Source organism: Paramormyrops kingsleyae, chromosome 20 (assembly GCF_048594095.1).
Source record: "Paramormyrops kingsleyae isolate MSU_618 chromosome 20, PKINGS_0.4, whole genome shotgun sequence".
NCBI classification, from domain to species: Eukaryota; Metazoa; Chordata; class Actinopteri; order Osteoglossiformes; family Mormyridae; genus Paramormyrops; species Paramormyrops kingsleyae.
In genome coordinates this window covers 4306610-4330846 of record NC_132816.1, presented here as the reverse complement: position 1 = coordinate 4330846, position 24237 = coordinate 4306610, and the positions used below count along the sequence as shown (strand labels likewise).

At 43.9% G+C, this 24237-nt stretch overlaps 2 protein-coding genes across 3 annotated transcripts; both read left to right on the top strand.

The window, feature by feature from the left end:
* Positions 1–377: 377 nt before the first annotated feature.
* LOC111838098 (protein MEMO1) lies at positions 378–12454 on the top strand. Its single transcript, XM_023800705.2, has 9 exons — positions 378–817; positions 4131–4212; positions 4461–4529; positions 5283–5395; positions 5687–5798; positions 8452–8594; positions 8926–9002; positions 9981–10085; positions 10471–12454. Exons 1-9 carry the CDS (start codon positions 757–759, stop codon positions 10600–10602), a joined length of 894 nt encoding a protein of 297 aa, XP_023656473.1. The 5' UTR covers positions 378–756; the 3' UTR covers positions 10603–12454.
* Positions 12455–16846: 4392 nt separating this feature from the next.
* On the top strand, positions 16847–23941 carry LOC111838099 (3-oxo-5-alpha-steroid 4-dehydrogenase 2-like). 2 transcript variants are annotated; one of them, XM_023800706.2, is made up of 6 exons: positions 16847–16972; positions 21054–21452; positions 22030–22193; positions 22398–22499; positions 22640–22790; positions 22917–23941. In XM_023800706.2, the coding sequence occupies exons 2-6, from the start codon at positions 21178–21180 to the stop codon at positions 22981–22983; spliced, it is 759 nt and encodes a 252-aa protein (XP_023656474.1). In that variant the 5' UTR covers positions 16847–16972; positions 21054–21177; the 3' UTR covers positions 22984–23941. The 2 variants fall into 2 exon arrangements, with proteins under 2 accessions (XP_023656474.1, XP_072559884.1); XM_072703783.1 differs by lacking the exon at positions 16847–16972 and having other exon boundaries at positions 20447–21452.
* Positions 23942–24237: the final 296 nt, after the last annotated feature.

Sequence of the window (24237 nt, the reverse complement as noted above, 5' to 3'; positions counted from 1 at the left end):
ATGCAGAAACAAATGCGCAAATAAGAATGCACATTTCCTCATCAAAACTCTACATCACCAAATTTTGCGAAACATCGAAAAAGGACAGTCCGTCTAATACTTTTTACTCTGAAGTTAATAAAAGAGTACACGGGAATATGTCTACCTATCCCAGCAGTTTCTGTTTTTTGCCGATACCTTATTCGTCCGAAGCATACACTTGTCAAATTCTCCGCAAACCAAATAATCGGAAAATGCTTCAGTCTTCCAATCAAATAAGCCTTACGTAATTCATTGCACAGCTCAAAGTCACGCCCCTACCTGCCTAAAGCTTGCAGCCAATAGGAGCAGTACGAAGGATTACTGCCCAATGAAAGCTCTGCTAAAATGACGACGGCAGCCGAATTATGCCAAACTACGTCCAGTCAGCAGCCTGGTACATTACTGGGGAGAGCGACCAGACCGATGCTGGCTTTTGTTCTTTTGCGAACTGTCAGCATTGCCGTCTGCCTACTTAATCTTCGGGGTGCTTTTTTTCCTTTCCTGTACATTATTTTTTCATAATCTAGTTGCTCCGTGAGTTTTAGGTTTATATATCGCTCTCTTGATCTCCATTTCACTCTAAACAGTACCGTTTGCAGCACACTCCCTTTTAACTACTTGTTAGTGTCCGATGAACTAGTGTCTTCCCGTCTTTTCCGTCCTGGTACTCCTTTTCTTTCCTTTTTTTAATGACAAGGCGCTAACTGGACCAAGATAGGCGGCTCGGGCGCTAAGATGTCGAATCGAGCGGTGTGCAGAGAAGCGAGTCACGCCGGCAGCTGGTACAACGCCGCAGGTAAAGGGTTGCCTGGGCATCGCTTGGGTGGGGGAGTCCGATCACTTTTCGGTGGGGTGGCCCTGCTTCCGGTCGGGTGGGGGGTTTGTAAACAGGGGAATGGTTTGGGGGGCTGGCCGGGGCTGTGCGTCCAGCGCTGGCGCCACGGCGTGTGTTTGGAGGGTCACCGTAGGGCGTTAAATGACGGCCGAACTTACTTTAGGGTCTTTGGGTCGGAGCCGCCGCGGCTTCCGCGCTGTCACAGGATTTCTTTCCCTATCAAAGCCAGTATTTGTCGCTCGTTTTAATTCCTGACAGGCCGCCCCTCTTTTTTTGCGTGAACAGCTAGATAGCCGCTCCCGGCTACCACTTTGCTACTCGCTAGCCGGTCATTTAGTACAAAAAAAATTAAAACTGCCACCGGGGGACTTTGGGCTGAGTTGAAGGAACATTTCGCCCGTCGGCGGGCTGCCCTTTGGGTTCGACGAGCTCGGCGTCCCCTGTGTTATGTGTTTTTTGTTCACCATTAAAACCCACAGGGGCTAGCTAGCCTGCTCAGAAGTGTTAGCCGACAGAGCTAGCAGCTAACGGAATAGTGCGAGCGGGGCGGCTGTTTGCGCGCTAGCATGCTAACACAGCGCACAAACGCTGTCGAACCGTCTTATTGGCTTTTAACACCCCCGAGCTGATTCAGCACTTTTCTTTTTTTCCCAGCTAACTGAAAGACTTCAGTTACAACAAAAGACGATCGTACCCCCCTCCCCTCCCCTCCCATGTGCGGGGCTGGGCGGCGTGTAATTGGACCGGATCTCAGTGTCACGCTGCTGCGGAGTCCGGTCCAAGTCCGCGGCGTTGCCTGAGTGCAGGGACTACAGAGGAAACGGCTGCCTGTACTGCCGCGAGTGGGTCAGGGCTCAGACATTCTCTGCAGGGCACCACCAAGCATACAGGGACGTTCATAAACATCTAGGATTGTCTTAAATGTGCAATCGGGGTGAACTTATTTAGCTGGGCAGTGTAAGTTAAGGTTAATGCTATTACAACGGCCCCATAAAGCTGTGGTAGCTGAAAATTTTAGTGTGTATCGTGTGTGTGTGTATGTATGTGTGTGTGTGTGTGTGTGTGTGTGTGTATATATATATATATATATATATATATATATATATATATATATATGCCATTTCCTCTGAAAGGAAATTGGTTCCCACGCTAGCTATTTTAATATTTTCATGCTGTTCTAAGGATCGGCTTTGTTTTACAAGCCACATTATCTATATTTATGAAGTCCCTCAGTAAAATGTGTTTTTCTATATAAAATACTGACGTTACACAAATGTCGGTCGTTAAGGAAATCGACAAGCTTGTATAAAAAGACCTTCATTTATACAAAGGTTTTCAGATCTGGATTAATGGGTTTTTGAGCAGGGGTCATTTTTCATAATTTAACTGTTAACTTCCAAAAAATGAGTTCTGTATTCAGCCATTTATAAATCATCTAGGTAAAATTTGCTTACACCCTAGCATACAAGGCAAACCGGAATGAGGGGAAAAAAGTTAATTGTAAAGATTGTATTGCGTGATTGTGGTTTATTATTGTGCATGTGTGAGATTTTGTATCTATATTCTGGCTTAAATTTTATATACAGGCTTTTGAGCCTTGCCTGTGTGTGTGTGTGTGTGTGTGTACACATGCGCGCATTTGCGCCTGTGTGTGTGTGTGTGTACATGCGCGCATTTGCGCCTGTGTGTGTGTGTGTGTGTGTGTACATGCGCGCATTTGCGCCTGTGTGTGTGTGTGTGTGTGTACATGGGCGCATTCGCGCCTGTGTGTGTGTGTGTGTGTGTGTGTACATGGGCGCATTCGCGCCTGTGTGTGTGTGTGTGTGTGTGTGTGTGTTTGTGTACATGGGCGCATTCGCGCCTGTGTGTGTGTGTGTGTGTGTGTGTATATGGGCGCATTCACACCTGTGTGTTTGCGTTAAACCGGAATGTCAGGGAAAACGGGGAAATGCGGTATTTTTTAAATTACCTTAAGCATTCCATGAGGCATCTTGACTGAGCTTTTAATTACTGAGACCAATCAGCCCACGGTCAAGTGCCCAGCTTGCAGTTTCTGCCCGTATGACAGCTTGAGTTATTGTGTTTTTCTGTGGCGTATCGATGCGGAAGCCGACCCGGGCCGTTTATTTGAAGCCTCTAAGTGTTCATTGTGTTCCCCCTGCTAAATGACTGCTCTCCAGCTGTGCTGAAACAATAACGACTGGGGGGGTCTTCAGACACTGAGGTCTCTTGGCATCTGCCTGATGAGATGCTTATGCGTAGATTATTTTTGTTGGAGCTGATGAAAGAAGACGGGATAATTCATGGTCCACAGCATACTGGGGGGAGGGGGGGGGGTCACAATATCACCCTGTTTTATTTTTAACCCATTTCTGTTTCTCTGTAATATGCTACCGCTTTAAGAATGTGGTTGAATGCAGAGTCCTTTGGCCTCATGTGGCCGGTCCTTTTTTAACCGTGTTCTCAGTGTTCATTACATGCCAACGCAGGTGCCGTCTCTTACTGGGGCAGCATGACTTGGTATGAAAAGCTTCCAGCTCTTAAAGCTGTAGACTGTCACTTGTTAAAAATCATCTAACATTTGTGGCTGTGATATCAGAATTGCACTGGGGCATTATCTGTTTAATCATTCTGCCCCTGAAGACATGTGTGTGTTTTTTTTTTTTTTTCCCCTCCCTTCTCTCTCACTTGTGGTGTGTTCTGAACGCGAGATTATCCACAATCACCGCAAGCTAATATTTGTCCTGAAGTGTGAATGATAGAGAGATGCATCCTGGGGAAAGGTCCTTGTCATCTGACTCTGTCATCATTTTAACAGTAGCTGGGGGGAGGCAGAGGGAGTCTCTAACGCTGTCGACGGGCTGCCCTTCAGAACCTCATGTAAAAGGAAGGTGGCAGATTTACTGCTGTGCCCTGTTAAATCAAGCCATGTCTGGTTTCATTTGTTTTTAACGCTTTCAGTCAAGGTCAGACTACTGGTCCTCCAGTTCAGATTAAGATTCATTCCTTGTAACATTACGAACCATCTGTCACGTAACAGGCAGGTAGACCGCTGCTGATAAGACTGTAATCGCTCAAGATCTTGTCCTATTGATGCAGCTAAGTAGAACTGTAGGGCGCTCTATTATTATCCTTTTAAGCCACCCCACCCCCTTTAGACAGCAGTCTGTTTAAGGAAAATGGTAATGTAATCAGCCTTTGGCCTGATGTACTCAAAAATACAGTCTCATATAGTCTGTTTTCTATGTTTAATGGCTTGCCTCTGTCTCCTCAGGGTCCCAGCTGAATGCACAACTAGAAGGTTGGCTTTCTCAAGTGCAATCCACGATAAAGCCCGCCAGAGCAATCATTGCACCGTAAGACACAACTTTCTAGCTGTGATGCCAGCCCTGTACACCTCTGGAATGACAAATGATCAGATGACACACAATTCAGGGCAAGAACGCACCAGAGTTATGCTGAACTTGGCACTTATCAATAATAAAGACAGACTGATACTTTTATGTCGGGCTTGTTGGAAGCGTTACATTAGGTTAATGGCAGCTGTAGATCAGTGTCTTCTGTGTTGACACAAAAGCTAAATCTGGCTGTTCTTGTCTTGCAGTCACGCTGGTTATACCTACTGTGGTTCTTGTGCAGCTTATGCCTACAAACAGGTGGATCCTTCTGTCACGTGAGTCCTGCCAGGCTTCTATTATGCCTCATGTTCTTAAGGTTCTTTTTTTACCACCTTGAATGAATTTTAAGTTGGATTTCAGTCAGGAGCATTTTATATATAGAGCATCTCTATTTTATTGTGTGAACGACTGCTTATGATGTTTAGTGAATTGTGTTCCCAGCCAGAGACTCTTTAAATGAACTCAGCGTGCGGTCCTCTCTGCCTTCCCCGTTACTGTCGAAGGATTTGCTTGTAGCCATTATTTTGTTTTCCCCTCTTGCGAAATCACAATGCTGTGTGCCTCAGGTACAGCTTATGTCCTAATCAAATGTCAGTGTTTACTAACCCCCTGATGGCGAGGAAGAATAAACTCCATTTTAACACCCCAGAGTACAACTCAATGAAAAACGGTCCTTTTACTGCTATGTAGAGCATAAAAATGTGGTTATTTCACTGCTGATTTGATTTCATAATGTGAGTGCTCCGATATCCCCTGCCGATATCTCCAGATGTTAGTTGCATTTTTTTTTTTCAATTGCCTGTTTCTCCTGCGCGATACACTTGTATCCATTTAAGATGTACAGTACTTGGCAGTGGCCGCTCAGCATGGAGTGTTTAGTATTTCGGAGTATGGCAGCCCCTCGCTTAGAGCACCACTCTTAATTAACTTGTAAGTTATAAGATCAGAAGAGCCAACTCCTGGTCAGGGGTCCACTTGTCCCCCAAGAAGCTTCATGAGTGGGCTGACACTGAGCCACCCCCCTGCAGGCGGAGGGTGTTCATCCTGGGACCCTCGCACCACGTCCCCCTGTCCCGATGTGCATTGTCCCCTGCTGAGATCTACAGGACGCCGCTGTACGACCTGAAGATCGATCAGAAAGGTAGGAGATTCACACCAGCTCATATGAACACATTTATAAATACAGGAAGCTTAACGAAAATGAATCGCATCAGAAATGTTTTCAGTCCAAACAGGGGGTTCAGCAGGGATTGCAGGGCCTGTGAGTGACGGCAAGTTAACGTTTGAGCGTAAGGGAAGGTGAGAATGCCAGGGTCCCTGTGCTGGAGATGAATCGCAGCTTTATCTAGGCCTGCAGCACTGGGTGTTCTCGGCCATCTAATGGGCCCGGCATCTAATGGCCGCGTGCCTTCTCTCTCCCCCCCCCTTGCAGTTTATGCCGACCTCTGGAAAACGGGGATGTTCGAAAGGATGAGTCTGCAAACGGACGAGGATGAGCACAGCATCGAGATGCACCTGCCTTATACTGCGAAAGCCATGGAGAGGCGAGTATTTTGATGACGGGGGTTTGGTAGGTCCTGCCGGAGACGTTAGAACAGGGCTTTTCAAATCTGGATCTCGAATCCAAATCCAGGCCTTGTTTTCAGTTCTCCCAGGTAGTTAGTTTAATAATGACTGATTCTGATTGGTCAGAGGCTTCATACCTGGCTCACAGGTAAAGGAAGGCTGGAAAACCAGCAGTGCTCGGACCTCGAGGACCGCGATTTGAATAACCCTGCATTAGAAGTTCAGAGAACTTCTGTCGTGATGACCGCCTCCCCTAGTTAAGAACATAAGAAATTTACAAACGAGAGGAGGCCATTCGGCCCATCAAGCTCGTTTGGGGAGAACTTAGCTAATAGCTCAGAGTTGTTAAAATCTTATCTAGCTCTGATTTAAAGGAACCCATGGTTTTAGCTTCCACTACAATAGCAGGAAGACTATTCCATACTCTGACTACACGCTGTGTAAAGAAGTGCTTCCTCAAATTTGTTTTAAAATGTTCTCCCGCTAATTTCCACTTATGGCCATGAGTTCTAGTATTTAGACTAATATTGAAATAGTCATTTGGCTGAACAGCATCCAGACCCGTTAGAATCTTATAGACCTGAATCATATCCCCCCTTAGTCTCCTTTGCTCAAGGCTGAACAGATTCAGTTCCGCTAACCTCTCCTCGTAAGACATTCCTCTAAGACCAGGAATCATTCTCGTAGCTCTTCGTTGCACCTTTTCTAAGGCAGCAATGTCCTTCTTGAGGTATGGTGACCAAACCTGCACACAGTATTCTAGGTGGGGTCTTACCAAGGAATTATATAAGTGTAACATCACCTCCCTTGACTTAAACTCCACACATCTAGAGATATAACCCAACATTCTGTTCGTCTTTTTTATTGCTTCCCCACATTGGCAAGAGTGGGACATGGAAGCATCAACATACATACCGAGATCTTTCTCGTAATCAGCTACCTTTATTTCAGTGGAACCCATAAAATATCTGTACTGTATATTTCTGCTCCCTGCATGGATTACCTTACATTTATCTGTGTTAAATTTCATCTGCCAAGTATCAGCCCATTCGCTAATTAAATCCAGATCCCGTTGAAGCCTCTCTGCTGCTAGATTAGTATCTGCTACCCCGCCCACCTTAGTGTCGTCTGCAAATTTAACCAGTTTACTGTATGTATTCGTGTCAATATCATTAATGTAAATTAGGAACAATAGTGGTCCTAAAATTGAACCCTGCGGTACCCCACTATAAACGGAGGCCCACTGTGACATAGTGTCTCTAATAACTACTCGCTGCTTCCTATCAGTTAGCCAGTTTTTGATCCAAGCTGCCACAGTTCCTAAAATTCCTGCAGCTTTAAGCTTTAACAAGAGCCGTTTGTGGGGGACAACATCAAAGGCCTTCTGGAAATCTAAGTAAATCACATCATAGGCCTTTTTGCGATCAATTTCACTTGTAGCTTCCTCAAAGAACTCAAGCAGATTCGTTAAGCAGGATCTACCTCTCCTAAATCCATGTTGGCTATCCTTTATAATGTTATTTGCATCTAGGTAATCTACCATTTTCACTTGAATTATAGCTTCCATTATTTTTCCAGTAATGCTAGTTAAACTGATTGGCCTATAGTTTGCTGGATTACTTCTATCCCCTTTTTTGAATATGGGTGTTATATTAGCATGCTTCCAATCAGATGGTACCACACCAGCAGATAACGATTTCTGGAATATTAAAGTTAAAGGTTGGCTAATAATATCCCTCATCTCTTTCAAGACTAAAGGTAAGATGCCATCAGGCCCCTGCGATTTATTTATTTTGAGTTTAGCTAGGCTTAGTATCACATCAACCTCAGTTATACATATATTGGTCATAGACGACGCTGTATTCGTATTAATTGGTGGTAAGTTACTTGTGTTCTCTATTGTGAACACCCTTGAAAAATAATCATTAAACTCGTTTACCATATCAATTTCGTTATCAATTATAAGGCCCTTACTATCCTGCAAATTAGTGATTTCAGCTTTTAGTGCTCTCTTGGAGTTAAAATATTGGAAGAAACCTTTACTGTCATGCTTAGCCTCCAATGCAATTTTTCTTTCTACATCCCTCTTTGATAGCCTAATGTCATTTTTTAACTCTGCCTGTAGACTTAGATACTCCTGCTTGATTTTGAAATCATTAGTTATTTTCCAGTTGTGGAACAGAGCCCTTTTCCTCCTGACTTTCCTAGTTGCCTTAAAGGTCCCTCTGGTCTCCAATGTAGCCACAGCGTCTGCTTCCTGTTGCTATCTTTCAGGTCACATGACCTGCGCATGGAGCAATTACTGGAGAAGCTCTGAGCCGAAGTCTCGGCTCCACAGCTACATATTATTCAAAAAAGCGAGCCATCAATCTGACACCGCTTCCACTCCTTTAGTTTGTGCTGAGACCAGCCTAATAAGTCCCCGCGATGGATAGATCTGCGTAGCGCTGCAGGCACCAGTGTCCAGGCTGGGAAATGCACCCCCCCCCCCTCATTCTCTGATGGGGCCGCATTTAGCCGACATCGCTTCCTCTGGCACTGATCACTCAGCTGTCCCCTCCCTCCACCCCCCTCCCCCTGCTGGCTTTTCTCATTTTATTTAATTTCATTACATTTTTTTGTTCACTGCAGCCATAAAGACGAGTTTGCCATCGTCCCCGTGCTCGTGGGTGCCCTTAGCGAGTCTAAAGAGCAGGAGTATGGGAAGCTGCTCAGTAAATACCTGGCCGACCCGTCCAACCTCTTCGTGATCTCATCGGATTTCTGTCACTGGGGTGAGTTGTGACATTGGAGCCAGCTCACAGAGGTCCTGAAAGCTCACGGACAGTGTGCCAACCTGACGTCATGTGACATGCCTTGATGAAAGATCAGAAATAAAGACGGTTCTTGTTTTGTAAACAGCTGTCAGTTAGTATTTGCTTTCAAAAGCCTGTTTGTCAGTGTTTCACATGTACAGCATGCAGGTCTTCAGGTCTGTTATACAAATTTTCTGAGCACCGTTCAGTGGAAATGAGCTGTAAAGGTGATATTCTGCAGATGCATATCTTCCTTGTGGGTGCAGTCCATCATGAATGCTTTTCTCTCTGATCCTGTTCCTTCCTAAAGGGCAGCGGTTCCGCTACACGTATTACGACGAGTCCCAGGGTGAAATCTACAGATCCATCGAGCACCTTGACAAAATGGTGAGTAGCCATCCCTCCCGCACACGCGTGCGGTCCTGTGGGAATGCCGCATGGTCGCGCTTCATCTTTCCTGCCAGCTGTTTTTCCTGAAGGCAGATGCAAACTGGCATTGGGTTTGTACAGCTGCTCAGTAATAAGATTGCCTTCTTACATGAAAAAGCACCATTAAAATTTCACTCAAACTGTCGCAGCTAGTGTGCCTTAAGCTCATATCATGGCTGAATGTCAGCGGTCTGCTTCCACATATGGTACAGCCATGAGTCAGGCACGCTCTACTTCCCCTTGTGTCTTCGTTACTTCAGAGATGTGGCTTTGAATATGCCTGTCTGTTACAGTTTGGCACTAGGCCTTCGTTAACTGCAAATGACGCCTGCCTGTTTGCAGAGATGGCTAAGGCTTTTGTACCATAAAGAGTCCTGGCTGTCTCTCAGTGGGTTAGAGGAGAATGTCTGTCTGAGCTTGCTGGTTCCCTTCCATGTGAACCAAGGCCTGAAACACATCAATCACCTCTAGCAGTCAATGTGAGCATTGGCACGGACTGAAGCATTTTCTGCACATTACCAGTCCCTTGTAATTTAATGGTGGTCATTTGTTGTATCTACTGTAAAATGGTCATGAGTTTTTTTTTTCAGCCAGGAGGGTAGCACTCCGGAAAGTAACACTGCCCATCTTCCTAAGCTAACAGCAGAGCTTGCGGATAAGTGCGGCTGTCTTTCTGGCTCATGACAATCCATCTTGATATTTACTGCAGGTACCTACTTGGGGTACTGAGTCCTCCGATTAGCCTCCATTTTGTAGGAGCTAACCTGAACAGTACCATCACAGTTTACAGCTTTGATGAGCTTCTGCCGTAGTGATGCCCTGGCAAAAGAAGGGATACTAAACCCTGATCATAAGGGGCTTCATACTGGAGTTATTCCTCCAATGCCGTTCAGGATCTCCATGGTACCTGAAGGTTGTTTCCTCTCTCTTTACCAGGGCATGGGCATCATAGAACAGCTGGACCCTATATCATTTACTAACTACTTGAAGAAGTACCACAACACTATATGTGGGCGTCACCCTATCGGAGTGCTGCTAAATGTGAGTATCTATTGCTGGGGTTTCTGACACTGTAAAAGGTTCATTTTTCCACAGTTGAGCAGAAATGCTTTGAAATACTAAAACAAATATGGATTCTGTCAAGAAGGTTATGGATTGAAGTTATTCTAGAAAGTTCAATGTGCTTTTGTCTCACTCTCTGTGTCTGTCTCTCTCCTCTGTCTCTTTCTTGTCTCTCTCTCTCATGTGTTCACTCTCACTTTCTCCTTGTCTTTCCTTGTCTGTGTTGCTCTCCTCGTTGTCTTTCCTTGGGTATGTTTCTCTCGCCATTTTCCTCCTTGTCTCTCTCTCTCCTTGTCATTCCCCTTGTTGCTTGTTCTCTCTCTCTCTCCACACACACAACCCTACACCTCCTGTTTCACTGTAGGCTGTGGCTGAGCTGAAGAGGACTGGCATGGACATGAAGTTCTCTTTCCTGAACTACGCCCAGTCCAGCCAGTGCAGGAACTGGCAGGACAGCTCCGTGAGCTACGCTGCAGGCGCCCTCATAGTCTATTGAGAACCCGACACCCCCTCCCCCCCCTTTCCTTGGGGAGAAGTAGCAGCTCTGGTCCCCAGTCCCCTGTTCATGGCCTTTACCAATATCCCACCACCCAACCGTTCAGATTGAAGCCCTGGGGCGTCATGAGTTTTAGCTGAGGATGATTGATAGCCTTGGCTTTGGGTTTTGCGGTTGACATTCTGGAGGCAATACGGATGGTGGGGGGGAGGGGTGGTTAATCATGGAGTCCTTCAGCCTCCATGCTGCCAATGTTCTCTTGAATAAGAAAAAAAATTAAAAATATGTTTCCTTTATATTTGCACTCCTGTTCTCAGAACTGTGCAGTCATATTTTTTCGAGAGCAAAGCTCTTTTTAGGTTTTAGTGGATGTTAACAGAACGATTAAAAAGGCTTGAAAAGACAATACCGGACAGGAAAGTGAAACACCTTCACGATACAGTAGAAGCCAATGAAAAGTGGTAACGGTAGCTATCGCCAACGTTGTACAACAGACCCACTGTTGCAGTCGCTTTACTAAGGGCTACAAGCAACCAAGTCTGGTATTGTGCTGTATGATTGATACCAAATACAAAAACTCCTGTTTTTAGACATGAAGTTCCTTTTTGTTAAGGGTGATTTTATTTTATTTTTTTGTTTCATTACCTGTTATGTATTTCATCCCCCATTGACATATGTTACATTTTTAGGTCTAATGTTTTGACCCTGTAGCAGTTAGTAGCATATTTTAGCACTTGCATTATTATTATTTTTCTATTAAAATGAGCCTATAGTAGTTTTCATCACCTGACTATGAAATTAGCATTGGGTTGAGTGTACAATGCAGATGGCAGGCTTTGCTAAGGAGTTTTAATGGTTTGAAGAGGTACCCTTTCACTTTGAAGCAGCACTGACCGTGTCATTGACACCGCGTATATCCTTGAGGTGCTAAGCTTAGAGTAAGCACTTGGTGTGAGGTGCCATTGTTCTGGATGTTTCCTTTCTAACCCAATGGATGTACCTTCTCGATTTGTCTGTTGATGTTCATGTCAAAAGCAAAACTCTCATTAATTGGATACTGACTGGCTGAACAGTTGTGCCTTGAGTTATTTGGGAAAAATGTCAGCCCTCTTTAAATACTTCCATGGCCACTAAATAATTTCCCCTTATATATGCCATTCTTTACCTCCCAGTCGCTCTTTGCCATCTTATTCCTGACCTGCACTTGGCAGTATGATTGTTAGGCTCTCCGTTTTTTAGGTCTCCTGTTATTGTTCTTTCCTCAGTCGTGGCTCGGATGAGAACACGTATCAGCTGTACCAGTTAAAAAGCTGGCCAGTTTTGTCTTTCACACAGTACCTGTTGCTGAAGGTTCATGGGAGTTACACAAACTTATACTTACACAAAAATGTTCTGAGAGCACAATGAAAAGTGATTGGTTCTCTCTGAATCAATCAGACTGTAGAGGAGGTGGATCTAAGAGGCTAGAGGAGACTGAACCAAGACATCTGATTGGTTGGTCCTGCCTTCTCTAGTAGCTTGAACCCACCTCCTGTAGAATCTGGTTCAGAGAGAACCAGTCACTTTTCATTGTGCTCTCAGAACCCTTTTGTGTAAGTAGAACTCCCACAAGCTTACTGAAGAGCCCCTCGTTCTGTTTTCATGTGTTCTTGCTTTTGCCATGTTTAAGTGCAGTGGATATGACGGTCGGCAGTTAAAAGTACAGGTCATGTTTTTATGTGAAACTGAAGGACTCCTCTTTGGAGTTTGTTTATAATCTCAGGTTTCATTGACTGAGCACCCAGTAGGCTCTCCAGAGAGTATCAAAAGGTCATTACAATCAAAATGTTTAAGAGTAAAATGCTGAAACGTGCTCTTTGGTGTCGTCTTTAATTTTGTGCATGATTCTTCAGACTAACCAGATATGATTGGAACATGTCAACGGTCACAGATGGGGATTCAACGTGCTGTGGATTATTTCCCTGGTCCTCATGGTCTTCACACACTGTGCCATTTAAACCACCCATGACTTAGGCTGTGAGAGAATGTTCAAATGCCATGATAATTATTTCAGTCAAGTGCTTAAGTAGCTCAAACTGATTGAAATTTTACACATGCCAGTTCAGCTAGGCCGGTGGAGAATCAAGGATTTTTTTTATTTTTTGTTTTGTTTTTTTGGAAGCACTGCATCAGTGTTTTTCCAGGCTAATGCCACATTTGTTCAGTTTGTTGAAATCCTCCATTTCCCAGTTTTCAGACTTTCCTAAAACCGTTAGCAGCCTTAGGCAGTGAGGGATTACTTTTATTTTGAAGACAAAGTGAAAGCCAGTGTAGTTTCAGGCTGGTCAGGCTTAAGACTAGGTGACCTTTTTCTAAATTGACTTGGGGAAATGCATAAGATTTTAAGAGATTATTGTTCTAGGAAGGTACTGCCTAAGAGAGTATATGTGCATTTGCAGAGCTGACTGCTTTATCACCCAGCAGAGCAGAATTTTAACATGGATGCAAAGTGCATAAAACCAGCAGGACAGGAGCAATGAGACACTTCAAACTATGGGTTATGAATTACAGTTCTTAGTTCTCTCAAGATGTATCAGTGGGAATTGTGCAAGAAAATGCTTTGGTGACAATAGTGTATTAATTTTTAATTACTTCAGGCAATCTGTATCACCAGTTAGCCTTGTAAGCATTTTGTTTTCACTGCATCCAGTGTGCTTTGCATTGGAATAAAAACCCAGAAAAAGAATTGCAGATGGCTGTGTTATGGCCCAGTGTAAGACCATCACAAGCACTTCCAAAAAACTAGCATCACGCCTTCAACATTAAAAACATAAACCTATTTACCACAGTTGTGAAGATTCTCTCTGAAATGTTGAAATGTTTCTACGCAAAGATTCTCTTGCATCCCAGAAGAAGAACTGTTTAAGCAGATAGGAGTCTGTGCAGCTGTCCACACCCGTGAGATGCTCCAAGTGTCTGATCCAGTCTGCTGTCTCACAGACTATCTTGGCAAAGGGAAGCCAGAGTCAGTGGAGCAGCTCATCCGAATAACAAAGAGTTTGAAAGACAGACTGTGGGAACGACTGCGAGTCGTAGCACGGGAGGCTCTCGTCAGCCCCATCTGACAATTTAATTCCTTGTAGTACCAGTTGCAGCTGGGCAAGGAGAATCAGTTTGTTGGTGCCAAGATTTTAGAGGGCCATGTGTGTCCCCCTCTAGTTAAGTTGGCACGGATGTCACTGGCCGGTGTTGGGGAAGTTACAAAAGTAATCCATTACAGACTGAGGTGGAAAGTTCAGGTCCAGAAAGTACAAATCCGGACCAAGGTTTTGTTTCAACCAACCAGTTGAGTACTCTGTGACTGTGACTCTTTATATTCAGCTGGTTTGTTGAAACAAAATCTTGGTGTGGATTTGTACTTTCTGGACCTGAACTTTCCACCTCTGTAATCCTCATAAAAAAAAATCATGTAACTTCCCCACCACTGTCCCTGGCAGACTCACAATGTGTAGACACCCTGACTCGTTAGGGTCCACTTCCATTGTCTACTAAGGCCATAATGTGGTTAAATAGCATGCAAAAAATGTGAAATTGATATGCATACTAAGACATAAACCAAGAACCAGCTAGTAAAATTAATTAAAGGCCACAATTGTGTATAGGGTGAGATAAAATGTATAATGCAGAATCTCAAACCTCACGCTGCTAGTTCAGTCATGTCATTTACAAGATGTCAGAAAAGTCAGTGTTCAAGATGCACCCGGATTGTCTGGTGGTTACTGGTGCAGCCATGAACAACTGAGGCAGGGAGTATTAACATCTCTGGTGTTTGTAGTGCAAGATTATGAAGGTGGGATTGTATGTGGGTCTCTAATAACCACATTAATTAAGTGCATCTCACACAAAAAAACGTCGTCATCAGTCATGCTTATCGGTTCAGCCCCCGGCTGGAAAATGTAAGACACTTATAACAAATTATCATACTTTCATTACATACATGAAATTCAAATAAAATTCTATTTCCATTAAAATGCGTAAGAGGTGAAACGGCAATCGCCTTTATTTTTCTAAATTAATGACAGTAAGTGTCCTTGACGTAATCGTTCATGTATTCTCTTACCTATTGAGTTGAAAAAGATCCGTCAGCATGAAGCGCTACGCATATTTATGAGGGGTGACATAATGGTTTCCTTTATTCTGCTCCAAATGTCACACGAGGTGGTAATTAGAGGTTTTACAGTTTGCGGAAGATGTTGGACAAAGACACCCGACTACAGTAATTCACAGAGGTTTAGCTCTATGTGATGGCTGATTAACACTGGAGTGCTTCTGACACTCGCGCAGGGGCGGCACAATAGACCGGAAGGTGGCGCTGTTCCCCCACAACACCAGATTCTAGTTGCGAATCCGAACCGAGTTTTCTGTTAAGATTTTACGCACTTCTTGTATTTGAATGTCATCCTTCAATTGAATCACACCTTACAAAAATAATTGACATAGCCTCTGACTGCTTTGGGATACACTGTTGTCGATAATTGGCAGCAGTTAAATGGAAAAACTAGTCAGACTAAATGAGAAGTGTATGTTCATTACGTGAAGGCCCGTTATTGTTGTTAATCCTGTTAGTTTAGGTCAACAGGCAGCGCTTTGCTTAATGACATAGACCTAGCCCGATTACTGGTTCAAGTCCCAGGAGAAGTCCTGCAGAAGTACCCTCCAGCGAGGTACTTAACCTGAATTACTCATGTAAAAATCTCTAGCTGCTCGAACGAATATACATTGGTGCAGAAAGCGACTAAATATAATAGGCTAGCTGATTTAATGACCATACGGAAAACAACGAACCGCTTGTGAATGTGCCCGGAGAAGGTTAAATGTTTATTCTGACTCACTGAGACAATTATAACAAGGTAAGACCATTTTGTACAAGAGAAACGTGCCCAAAGTAAAACATTAAAGATGTGTGGGTTCATACCGAAATATCCGTTCCCTTCGATATTGAATGTTTTATTTTGAGAATTGATTCTACCGTTAACGTATCGTTTTTTCTTTAACCTGGTAATTTAAATGTTATGATATTATAGGGAGCAGGACGTAAACTTCTACCGGGCCAGGTGGCTCACGAAGGAGGAGAAAGGGAAGAATTTCAGGGTCCCCGACACTAGTGACTAGGGCAGAATTCCCCAGCTCCGGTTCTGGAGCGCCAGGATATTAACTATTTAGTGACCGTGTGTGATAACATTTTCCTAGTCCAGGGTTCTCCAGTTCCGGTCCCAGAGAGCCAGTTTGCAACACAGTTTTTTTAAGTTTTGCTGCTCTAACATCTTTATCAGCTAATTGCTAGTAGATGTGTCTGAGCATTAAGAGTTCCCTTCACTGGAACTAAGGTGCCTCTAGTCTAACTCCTGAAAAACACCCCCACACCATTATCCCTCCTCCACCAAACTTTACAGTTGGCACAAAGCAGTCAGGCAGGTAACGTTCTCCTGGCATCCGCCAAACCCAGAGTCGTCCATCAGACTGTCAGAGAGAGAAGCGTGATTCGTCACTCCACAGGACACATTTCCACTGCTCCGTTCCATCCGATGCTTGGCACTGCGATTGGTGATGTGAGGCTTGCATGCAGCTGCTCGGCCATGGAAGCCCATTCCATGAAGCTCCAAGCATACAATTTTGTGCTGGGGTTAATGCCGGAGGGAGTTTGGAACTGCCTAAACAAGGAACAGTTAAGAACGAACACCAAACAATAAATACTGGTGTAAAAATGAATAAAGAATAAAATAACATGAATACAAGAATTAAGATGAAAATAGCATAAAAACTGTACACACAGTGCACAACAATGACACAGTGCAAATAATACGTCGTACTTTCACCAGATTTGTTAATGTCAGCATACTTTACACAATCAGTTTAATAATCATCTCACGAATCCCAAAGTACCGAAGGCCTGTCTGGTTTAGCTTGACAGATCTCCAATGCGGACAGGTTGATAAGCTTAGCATTTGCATTAAGAATTAGGCCTAGTCATTTGGCATTTGGTTGGGTTTTCCAAGATAAGCATATAGCAAGAAATGGGAGGCCAGCCCTGTGTTTATGCCTGAAACGTTTACTGGTACTAATCAGGAATGGTCTGATTGGGTGGCTCAGTTTGAAGTGGCCACCGAAGTGAATGGGTGGGGTGATACTTTAAAAATGAAACTTTTGTCACTCCTCTTGCCAGGGCGTGCAAGGGAGTTGTACTCCGGGCTGCTTTTGGCTGCTCGCAGTAATTATTCAAGTTTAAATGAGGCAATAGGCAGGTGTTTGGAACCATGTGATAGTGATGACTGGAACAGAGCCAACTTTTTGTCCCGTAGACGATTACCAGACGAATCGGCTCGGGATTTTGGTATGGCATTGCGTCGTCTTATTTATAAAGCCTATCCTTCTGCCGATAATGTTACGTGCGATACTGTATGTTTGCTCGAGATCACTTTGTAGAACATGTGGGGAGTGGCGATTTGAGAATGTATCTTCGCGGTCGGAAGCCTAATACATTAGAAGAAGCCATTAATATAGCTGCCGAGTTGGAATTAATAAAGAGTCCGGAAATGTCTCAGAGAGTCAGATTAGCTATGACGCCCGGGTGCGTGCGGTTACGGAAAAATCACCTAAGGATCAACAGATGGAGCTCTTGTTGGGGGTGGTGGAGGGTTTAAGGCAAGAGGTTAGAACTCTGCAGCAGACGGTGGCATCTTTGCAGTCCCCTATCGTGACTGAGATGAGCAGGGGGAATGGCAGTGAGGAAAGGAGGCGTGGTCAGCAGGGTAGACCTGAACGGGTAGCAGTAGGAAATGCGAGAGATGCGTGTTGGGAGTGTGAATGCACTAGGCACTTGCGTCGTAACTGTCCCTATGTGCAGGGAAACTAGAGGGGGCGGGCACAGTGGGCCAAATGCCCACCCCTTTCTGCAGACTGGCCAGACTGGCTCACAATTCTCCTGATAGCTCCGGTATCTACCTTAATGCAAAAATAGGTTGGTGTTAGTAGATACGCGGGCGCAAGCCTCTATCATCCCCAAACACTAAACAGAGGTGGTTAGTTTACAAAGGGGATGGGGGAGTTAACAGCGTATCAGGGTGTAGCATCAGCAGCAAATGGGGGTGATATGCAGGTGGTTGGGAGGTGGCAAACCATTTGTCAATTTGGATCTTTGGCCTTGGTTGTGGATTTCTTAGTGGCTAATGTGTCTACCGAAATTTTGTTGGGGATTGATTTCCTGTCAAAATATGGGGCTGTGATTGATCTTGCTAATAAATGTTGTAGTTTGATGGGGAAGGAATTGCCTCTAATTTCATCATCTGAGGCTAATGAACCAAAATTAGTTACTGTACAGGCAGATACTGTAGTAGGGCCACGCACTGTAGGCGTATGATGTCATTCTATTCATTTAATACCCACAGAGGTTTTCTTAAAATATTACTACTTCCAGTGGCAAACCATTTTCTAAACAAGATCCGACGTACGTGATGCGTAGTTTTCCCTAACAGAAAGCGACCTTCGACTTAAAAGCGACGATCCGACGTTTAACCGAGCAACGCTTTTCAACACCGCGCGACGATCCGACGTTTTCGCGAATAAAACGCGATGCTTCGTAATGGAACGCGATCTAATTGCGACCATCCGCCGCTAATGCGACGTATTGCCTACGTACTTGTGCTGACAGGGGAAGGCAAAACTGCTTTAGACGACCATGCTAAAACAAACAAACAAAACACCAGAAAAATGTCCAAATCACCAAACAAATCGAGGCATTTTCATCATTTATGATCAGAAAAGACTCAGAGTAGGACAAAATTGCTGTTGCCGAATTAACAACTACTTATCACGGTGTGCAACACGCCGTGAAATGCACCCCCTGTCGGGAGCGCGCAGCGCTCTTTTCTTCGATTCGAAGGGGGAAAAGACGTAGTTCCGTCAGTCTAATTATGCAACAGAAATATTAAATTGTGTTTGCACGTTTAGAAGACCTTTATCACTGTTTCACTTCACGAAGGCTGCATTTAACCCATATTAAAGTGATAAACTGTGACATGTAGACGATGAGCCCCGAACGAGAACGTAGGGGGGGGGGGGGGGGGTGGTTTTAGATTTTGTTGTGTTGATTTACCAAAGCCGGTGGCGTAGTGGCACTCCTGGATGTGTGTTTGTGTTCCCCCACAGTCAGAGCCTCCGCCCCGCCCGGGTGCTATACGGGGAATCCAGATCCAGCAGTGGTCCCTGTTTTTTTTTTTTTTTTTACTGTTTTTTGCATGGTTAATAGCTTGTCCACCTATATGGTGTAATGTGTTGTAATAAACGTCCCTTGTTGTTTCTTTTGTAAATCATGTTTCTGCATTAATTACTGGTAGAACCATTGAGTGGGGGGTACACGTGTGGTTATATCCTTGGGTGAGAGGCCCAAGGTGGCGTAGTTGGGGTAGTTGTGTTCTTCGCCAAAGTAGTCGTATTAACGGCAGGTTAAGAGTTGTTTCGTATTTAAGAAACTGGTTCAGTAACTGTACCCTGTACACCCCCCACCCCGTATCTCTGTGTCTAGTGATTATATCACAAAATGCTTTAGGCAGTACACTCTGTGTGGCAAAGTGTACTATCTGCGCAAATTTCAAACTAGTAAACTGATGATGAGACAAATAAATAATGTTCTCGTTCAGGGCTCATCGTCTATACATGTCACAGTTTGTCACTTTAATATGGGTTAAATGCAGCCTTCGTGAAGTGAAACAGTAATAAAGGTCTTCTAAATGTGCAAACGCAATTTAATATTTCTGTTGCATAATTAGATTGACGGAACTACGTCTTTTCCCCCTTCGAATCGAAGAAAAGAGCGGTGCGCGCTCCCGAGAGGGGGTGCATTTCACGGCAGGGGTGCAGAATTCGGCACAACACGTGTACGAGCTGAGTGCGAAAATATTCAGCGACTCTAATATTGCAACTAAGATGTTCTGTGGCAGACCTAAGAGCGAGACATTGGTTGGTAATATATTGGCATCGTTTAGTCAAGAAAGATTAGCAACGGAGTTTCAGAAAGCGCAGTACTTTGAAGTATGTCCTGATGCGCCCAATTTTGGCCGCATATAGGCTAATTGTACCCATACACAGTCCAGTATATCTTCCGTGTGAAGTATGGATTACTAGATTTTTATTATGGCCCCGACGAATCTATCAAAGCCATATACAAACAGGTGTCCATCGCTGAAAACAACGGACTTCCAGTCAAGCAGATTCGTGCCTATGGTACAGATAACGCATCAGTTAATTATGGTCAGCACAACTTGGTTTTTCCAAAACGCAAAGATATTAACCCACATATGATGAAGGCCAATTGCAAGTGTCACATCATAAATAACACTGTGAAAACAGCTAACCATATCCTTAGTTATGGAGGGTGTGATGTAGAAGCCTTTGTGCTTAAGATATAGAACTTAAGGAGTTCTGTGAATTAACTTTACAAAATACAGGGAGATTTTGGGGCATGTCTACACACTGGCTGTCTTTGCTGTGTCAGCTATACAGACGAGTTTAGAGTTATTTTGTATCCTATGGCAAAGAGGACTGCCTGAGTATTATCTGGAAATGGCAAGTATAAATGGAAGATTTGGTAAGATAATAAGACCTATAATAGGTATAATAATAAATAATATTTATTACTGTCTGAATTAACATAAATTTATATGTCCTAATAATCGGTTAAGCTTTACATAATGTTTATATAATGTTTAATAGCTATTTGCGGTAGTGTTACCAGGGTAATTTCAGCATATAACTGAGGCATGCTAAGTAAATAATAATTGTTCTATAAATGGCTACAGATTAGGTCTAAGTAAATGCAACTCTGGCATTCCCCTGCTTACTACTTTAGCCAAGAGGGAGCAAAAGCCATGCAGCACAAGTAAAACATAGACCAGTATCTATAGCAATCAGCTATTCAGGTGTTTCTTCTCATGAATATACCGAAAGCTGTTGAAAATATTTAGGGTTATGCACAACCCTAATTCACAAAATACAAAGCCTTCTCTAATTCTGTTATGTCAGACGAAAGGATGTTTGCTTGTTGACACGTAGTCCGTCCCTTTTCGCAAAGACAGCGTCCATATTTATTGTCAAAGGCGGCAACCATATTCCACAAGTCATTTCAGCCCCCCGACCCCAGTGTAGTGACTGTTTATGGCCAGATGCCTGGTTTGAGTTGTGTACAGTATGTGTCCACGGTGTATCCCAACTGAAAACGGAGGTTTAATTAAACACAAAACACGTAGCCTATTCTTTGTTTTACATTAGCATTTGTCAGTCTTCACTAAGGGTGTCAAAATGTGGAATCTGTTATCAGAGTCTTGACAGTTCAGTGAATTTGCTAGCTACTGTTGCAAGATATATTGCGACATATTACGGGGACAGATCATTTGTCAGCTAATTATTAACTTCTCCAGGACACAAGCACTTGTGGAATGCCGCAGCTTGCAGAAAGTTTGCACTGAGTATCCTCCCATTATCCACCTCCCTCCAAACTGACACGGGGGTATTTCACCGTGACCGATCACTCTCCGGAGGAAGATGCATTGCCACGGCAGCTTGGTTACTGTCTACTGCTGCGTCCTGATCGCGGGGGGCATCGGGTTCAGCCTCAGGCAGGTCCGCAGGCAGACCCCCTATGGCCGCTATGCGACGCAGGTGGCGTCGCGGCGCTGGGTGCCGGCCAAACCCGCCTGGTTTGTCCAGGAGCTGCCATCCTTCCTGGTGCCCGTGCTGCTGTTTTGGGGCACAATGCCGAAGCTGGGGTTGGGAGAAACTCTGCTGTTCTGCCTCTTCTGTGGCCACTACTTCCAGAGGTAAAAGCGATCAAACGATTATAAATATAATAAGGACTTCGTCCTTTGGACCCTTAATTATCAAATTAATCATTTTCATCATCTTTCTAACAATCAGAAACTGCACCGTATGTATTAAAAACGGAACTTTACGTTTATTTTGAAACTTACTTTACGCCTTTTACGACCAAACCGGGGCTGTAAGTCTGTATGAATGCGAATACTAAAGAACACAGCATTACCCCTGAGCCACGATGGTTTTGTTTGTAGATTGTAGGCCTACATGGAAATGTAACTTAAACGCCGTATGCATTGTTACATAAAACTCGACTTTAATAAAGAAGTAAATTAAGTGATCTTTTCATCGGGCAGGCAATTCGGAGTAGCGCCAACTATTTCCTTAATAGCACATTCATTTTATAGTGGGAGTTGATTGCAAAAAAGAATAATGGTTCCACTAAAGTCCGTGACAGATTCAGGATCTGCGACGGACATGAAAGGTTTAGGGCTACTGATTATAGTATTCTTAAAAGAATGACATGATTTAATCGGCTGATATATGTGGTGTGGAGTAATGAACTTCTACTATGTTCTTCAGGACGTTCGTGTTCTCTCTGCTGACGAAGGGCCGTTCCTCCCCCCTGCGGATTGTACTGTCCTCCCTGACCTTCTGCTCCGTCAACGGATTCGTCCAGAGCCACTACCTGCTGCACTGTGCCGCCTACGGCGACGCCTGGCTCGCAGACTGGCGGCTGGTGCTCGGTGAGCAGCTCTGGCTCTTACCCACCACACTGATCTCCGAGGCTTGTTTCTTCAGCGTTACTGACATAATTGCCTTAATTTCATTTTAGGTTGCATAAAAAACATGGTTAGTCCGTCAAACACGTGACTCCTAGAAAGCCTATAACTTTAATTTCTTTGATTCACAATAACAAATGAATGTTTTCCTTCTGTGCTTGTGTTTAGGACTTATCGTGTTTTTTATCGGAATGGGGATAAATGTCCACAGTGACTACATATTGAGAAACTTGAGGAAACCTGGAGAACTCCACTATTCAATTCCCAAAGGTCAATAGCATGTTTTCACATATTCGTATAAAGCTGAGTGCTTGATTTATTCTTATGAATGAAAATTCTGTATGCTTGCCCTCTCATTGGTTATATGTGTTACATTAACTATAATAGGATGCTGGTCACCTTTCATTTAGGTGGCATGTTTGAATACGTCTCGGGTGCAAACTTCCTGGGGGAGATAATCGAGTGGTTCGGCTTTGCCGTAGCGGCCTGGTCCATGCCTGCCCTTTCCTTTGCGGTCTTCACGCTGTGCTCCATCGGACCCCGCGCTTACCATCATCACCGGTAACCGCCGCGCCCCCGCATTCCCCAACCACGGCACGTTGACATGCATTAATAACGATTTTTTAAATGTTATTTTCAATGTTGTTATTTCTTTGTTTTTTCGTTTGTTTGTTTTTTCTGTTTCAGATTTTACCTGAAGATTTTTTCAGATTACCCACAATCAAGAAAAGCAGTAATACCATTCCTATTTTGAGAGACCCGGTCATCGACCATCATACTTGGGAAAACTAACAAATTACAGCCATACTAAACTTTCCAAAATGCCTAGGAGTATCCTGAAAAGAATCATCTCTCTATGATGCCGTTAACCTCCTGGATTCATGCATTCCGAGCAAACCAGCGCTGCATTAATAGTTTTGGTCTGACGGCAGTTAGCCAGTCTGATCGAAGGACCGCTGTTAAGATCTGCACGAAACCCCAATCTGCACACTGGGATTGATCTGGATGCATGAGTTTGTAGCCTATCTGTAGGTGTAGTCTATCTCGCAGACAGTAAAGATGGTGAAGTTAAATGTGCAGTTAAATGAAGGTACTCTTTGTCTTTTTCATGATTTCATCAAAGGGTACATACACTATAGATAAATGATAGATGTTTGTTCACCTACCTGCATGTCATTGGAGAGGAAATGCACACAACACAGGTCTGCCCCCCCCCCCCCATAGGTCTGACGCCACCCTGCTATCCCCACAAGGCTTGCAGCAACTCATTTTGCAAGGCCTGTGGTTCAACTGGCATAGCAGACACTATGTTGTCCATTGGCTAACTTTTAACTTACTATTTTGACAGAGGTTAAGGGTACAACTTATGATGTTGGTATCATTTTAGACTTGTTGCAATACAAGTAACACTAATTAAATTTTAAAAGCGGCACCCTGCCAACTCATTAGAAAGGCAAATAAGATAAATGTTCAAGTGATTTAAGAATAATAATTACAGAGTAATTTCTCAGGGAATAGCACTGTAGCCTCACGCCTGCAGAACTGCAGGTATGATTCCCAGCCCTTGCTGTGTGTGTGTGTGCAATTTGCATATTCTCTCAGGTACTCTGGTTTGTCTCAACGCAGTCTAATACAGCGTGTGTTTAGGTGAAGCAGTGTTTCCAAATTGCCTGTTATGTGTGTGTTTGTATCTAAGAATGACTGACATCCAGTCCAAGCGTCTCATGCCCTGTCCTTCCTGAATTAAGCTTCACACTTATTTCCACCCAGTACTGGATTAGTCGCTATGGAGATAGATAACACAAATTACTTGACATTGCCAAGTCATGAGAGGCAGTTTTTTGAGCCAGGTGTTAGAGCAGGGGTGGGCAATCTTATCCAGAAAGGGCCGGTGTGTATGTGGGTTTTCGCTGCAACTCCCTAATTAGATTATTGATTTGAGGACTGATTGACTGAAGAGTCCTCACACCTACATAAGAACATAACTATACAAACGAGAGGAGGCCAT

Excerpts from the sequence above, each read along its gene's own strand:
- LOC111838099 (XM_023800706.2), top strand. The coding sequence starts at position 21,178 with ATGCATTGCCACGGCAGCTTGGTTACTGTCTACTGCTGCGTCCTGATC. Across the intron at positions 22,194-22,397 it reads AGACTGGCGGCTGGTGCTCG|GACTTATCGTGTTTTTTATC; the intron begins GTGAGCAGCTCT and ends GCTTGTGTTTAG. Across the intron at positions 22,500-22,639 it reads CCACTATTCAATTCCCAAAG|GTGGCATGTTTGAATACGTC; the intron begins GTCAATAGCATG and ends CCTTTCATTTAG.
- LOC111838098 (XM_023800705.2), top strand. The coding sequence starts at position 757 with ATGTCGAATCGAGCGGTGTGCAGAGAAGCGAGTCACGCCGGCAGCTGG. Across the intron at positions 818-4,130 it reads CAGCTGGTACAACGCCGCAG|GGTCCCAGCTGAATGCACAA; the intron begins GTAAAGGGTTGC and ends CTGTCTCCTCAG. Across the intron at positions 4,213-4,460 it reads GCCAGAGCAATCATTGCACC|TCACGCTGGTTATACCTACT; the intron begins GTAAGACACAAC and ends CTTGTCTTGCAG.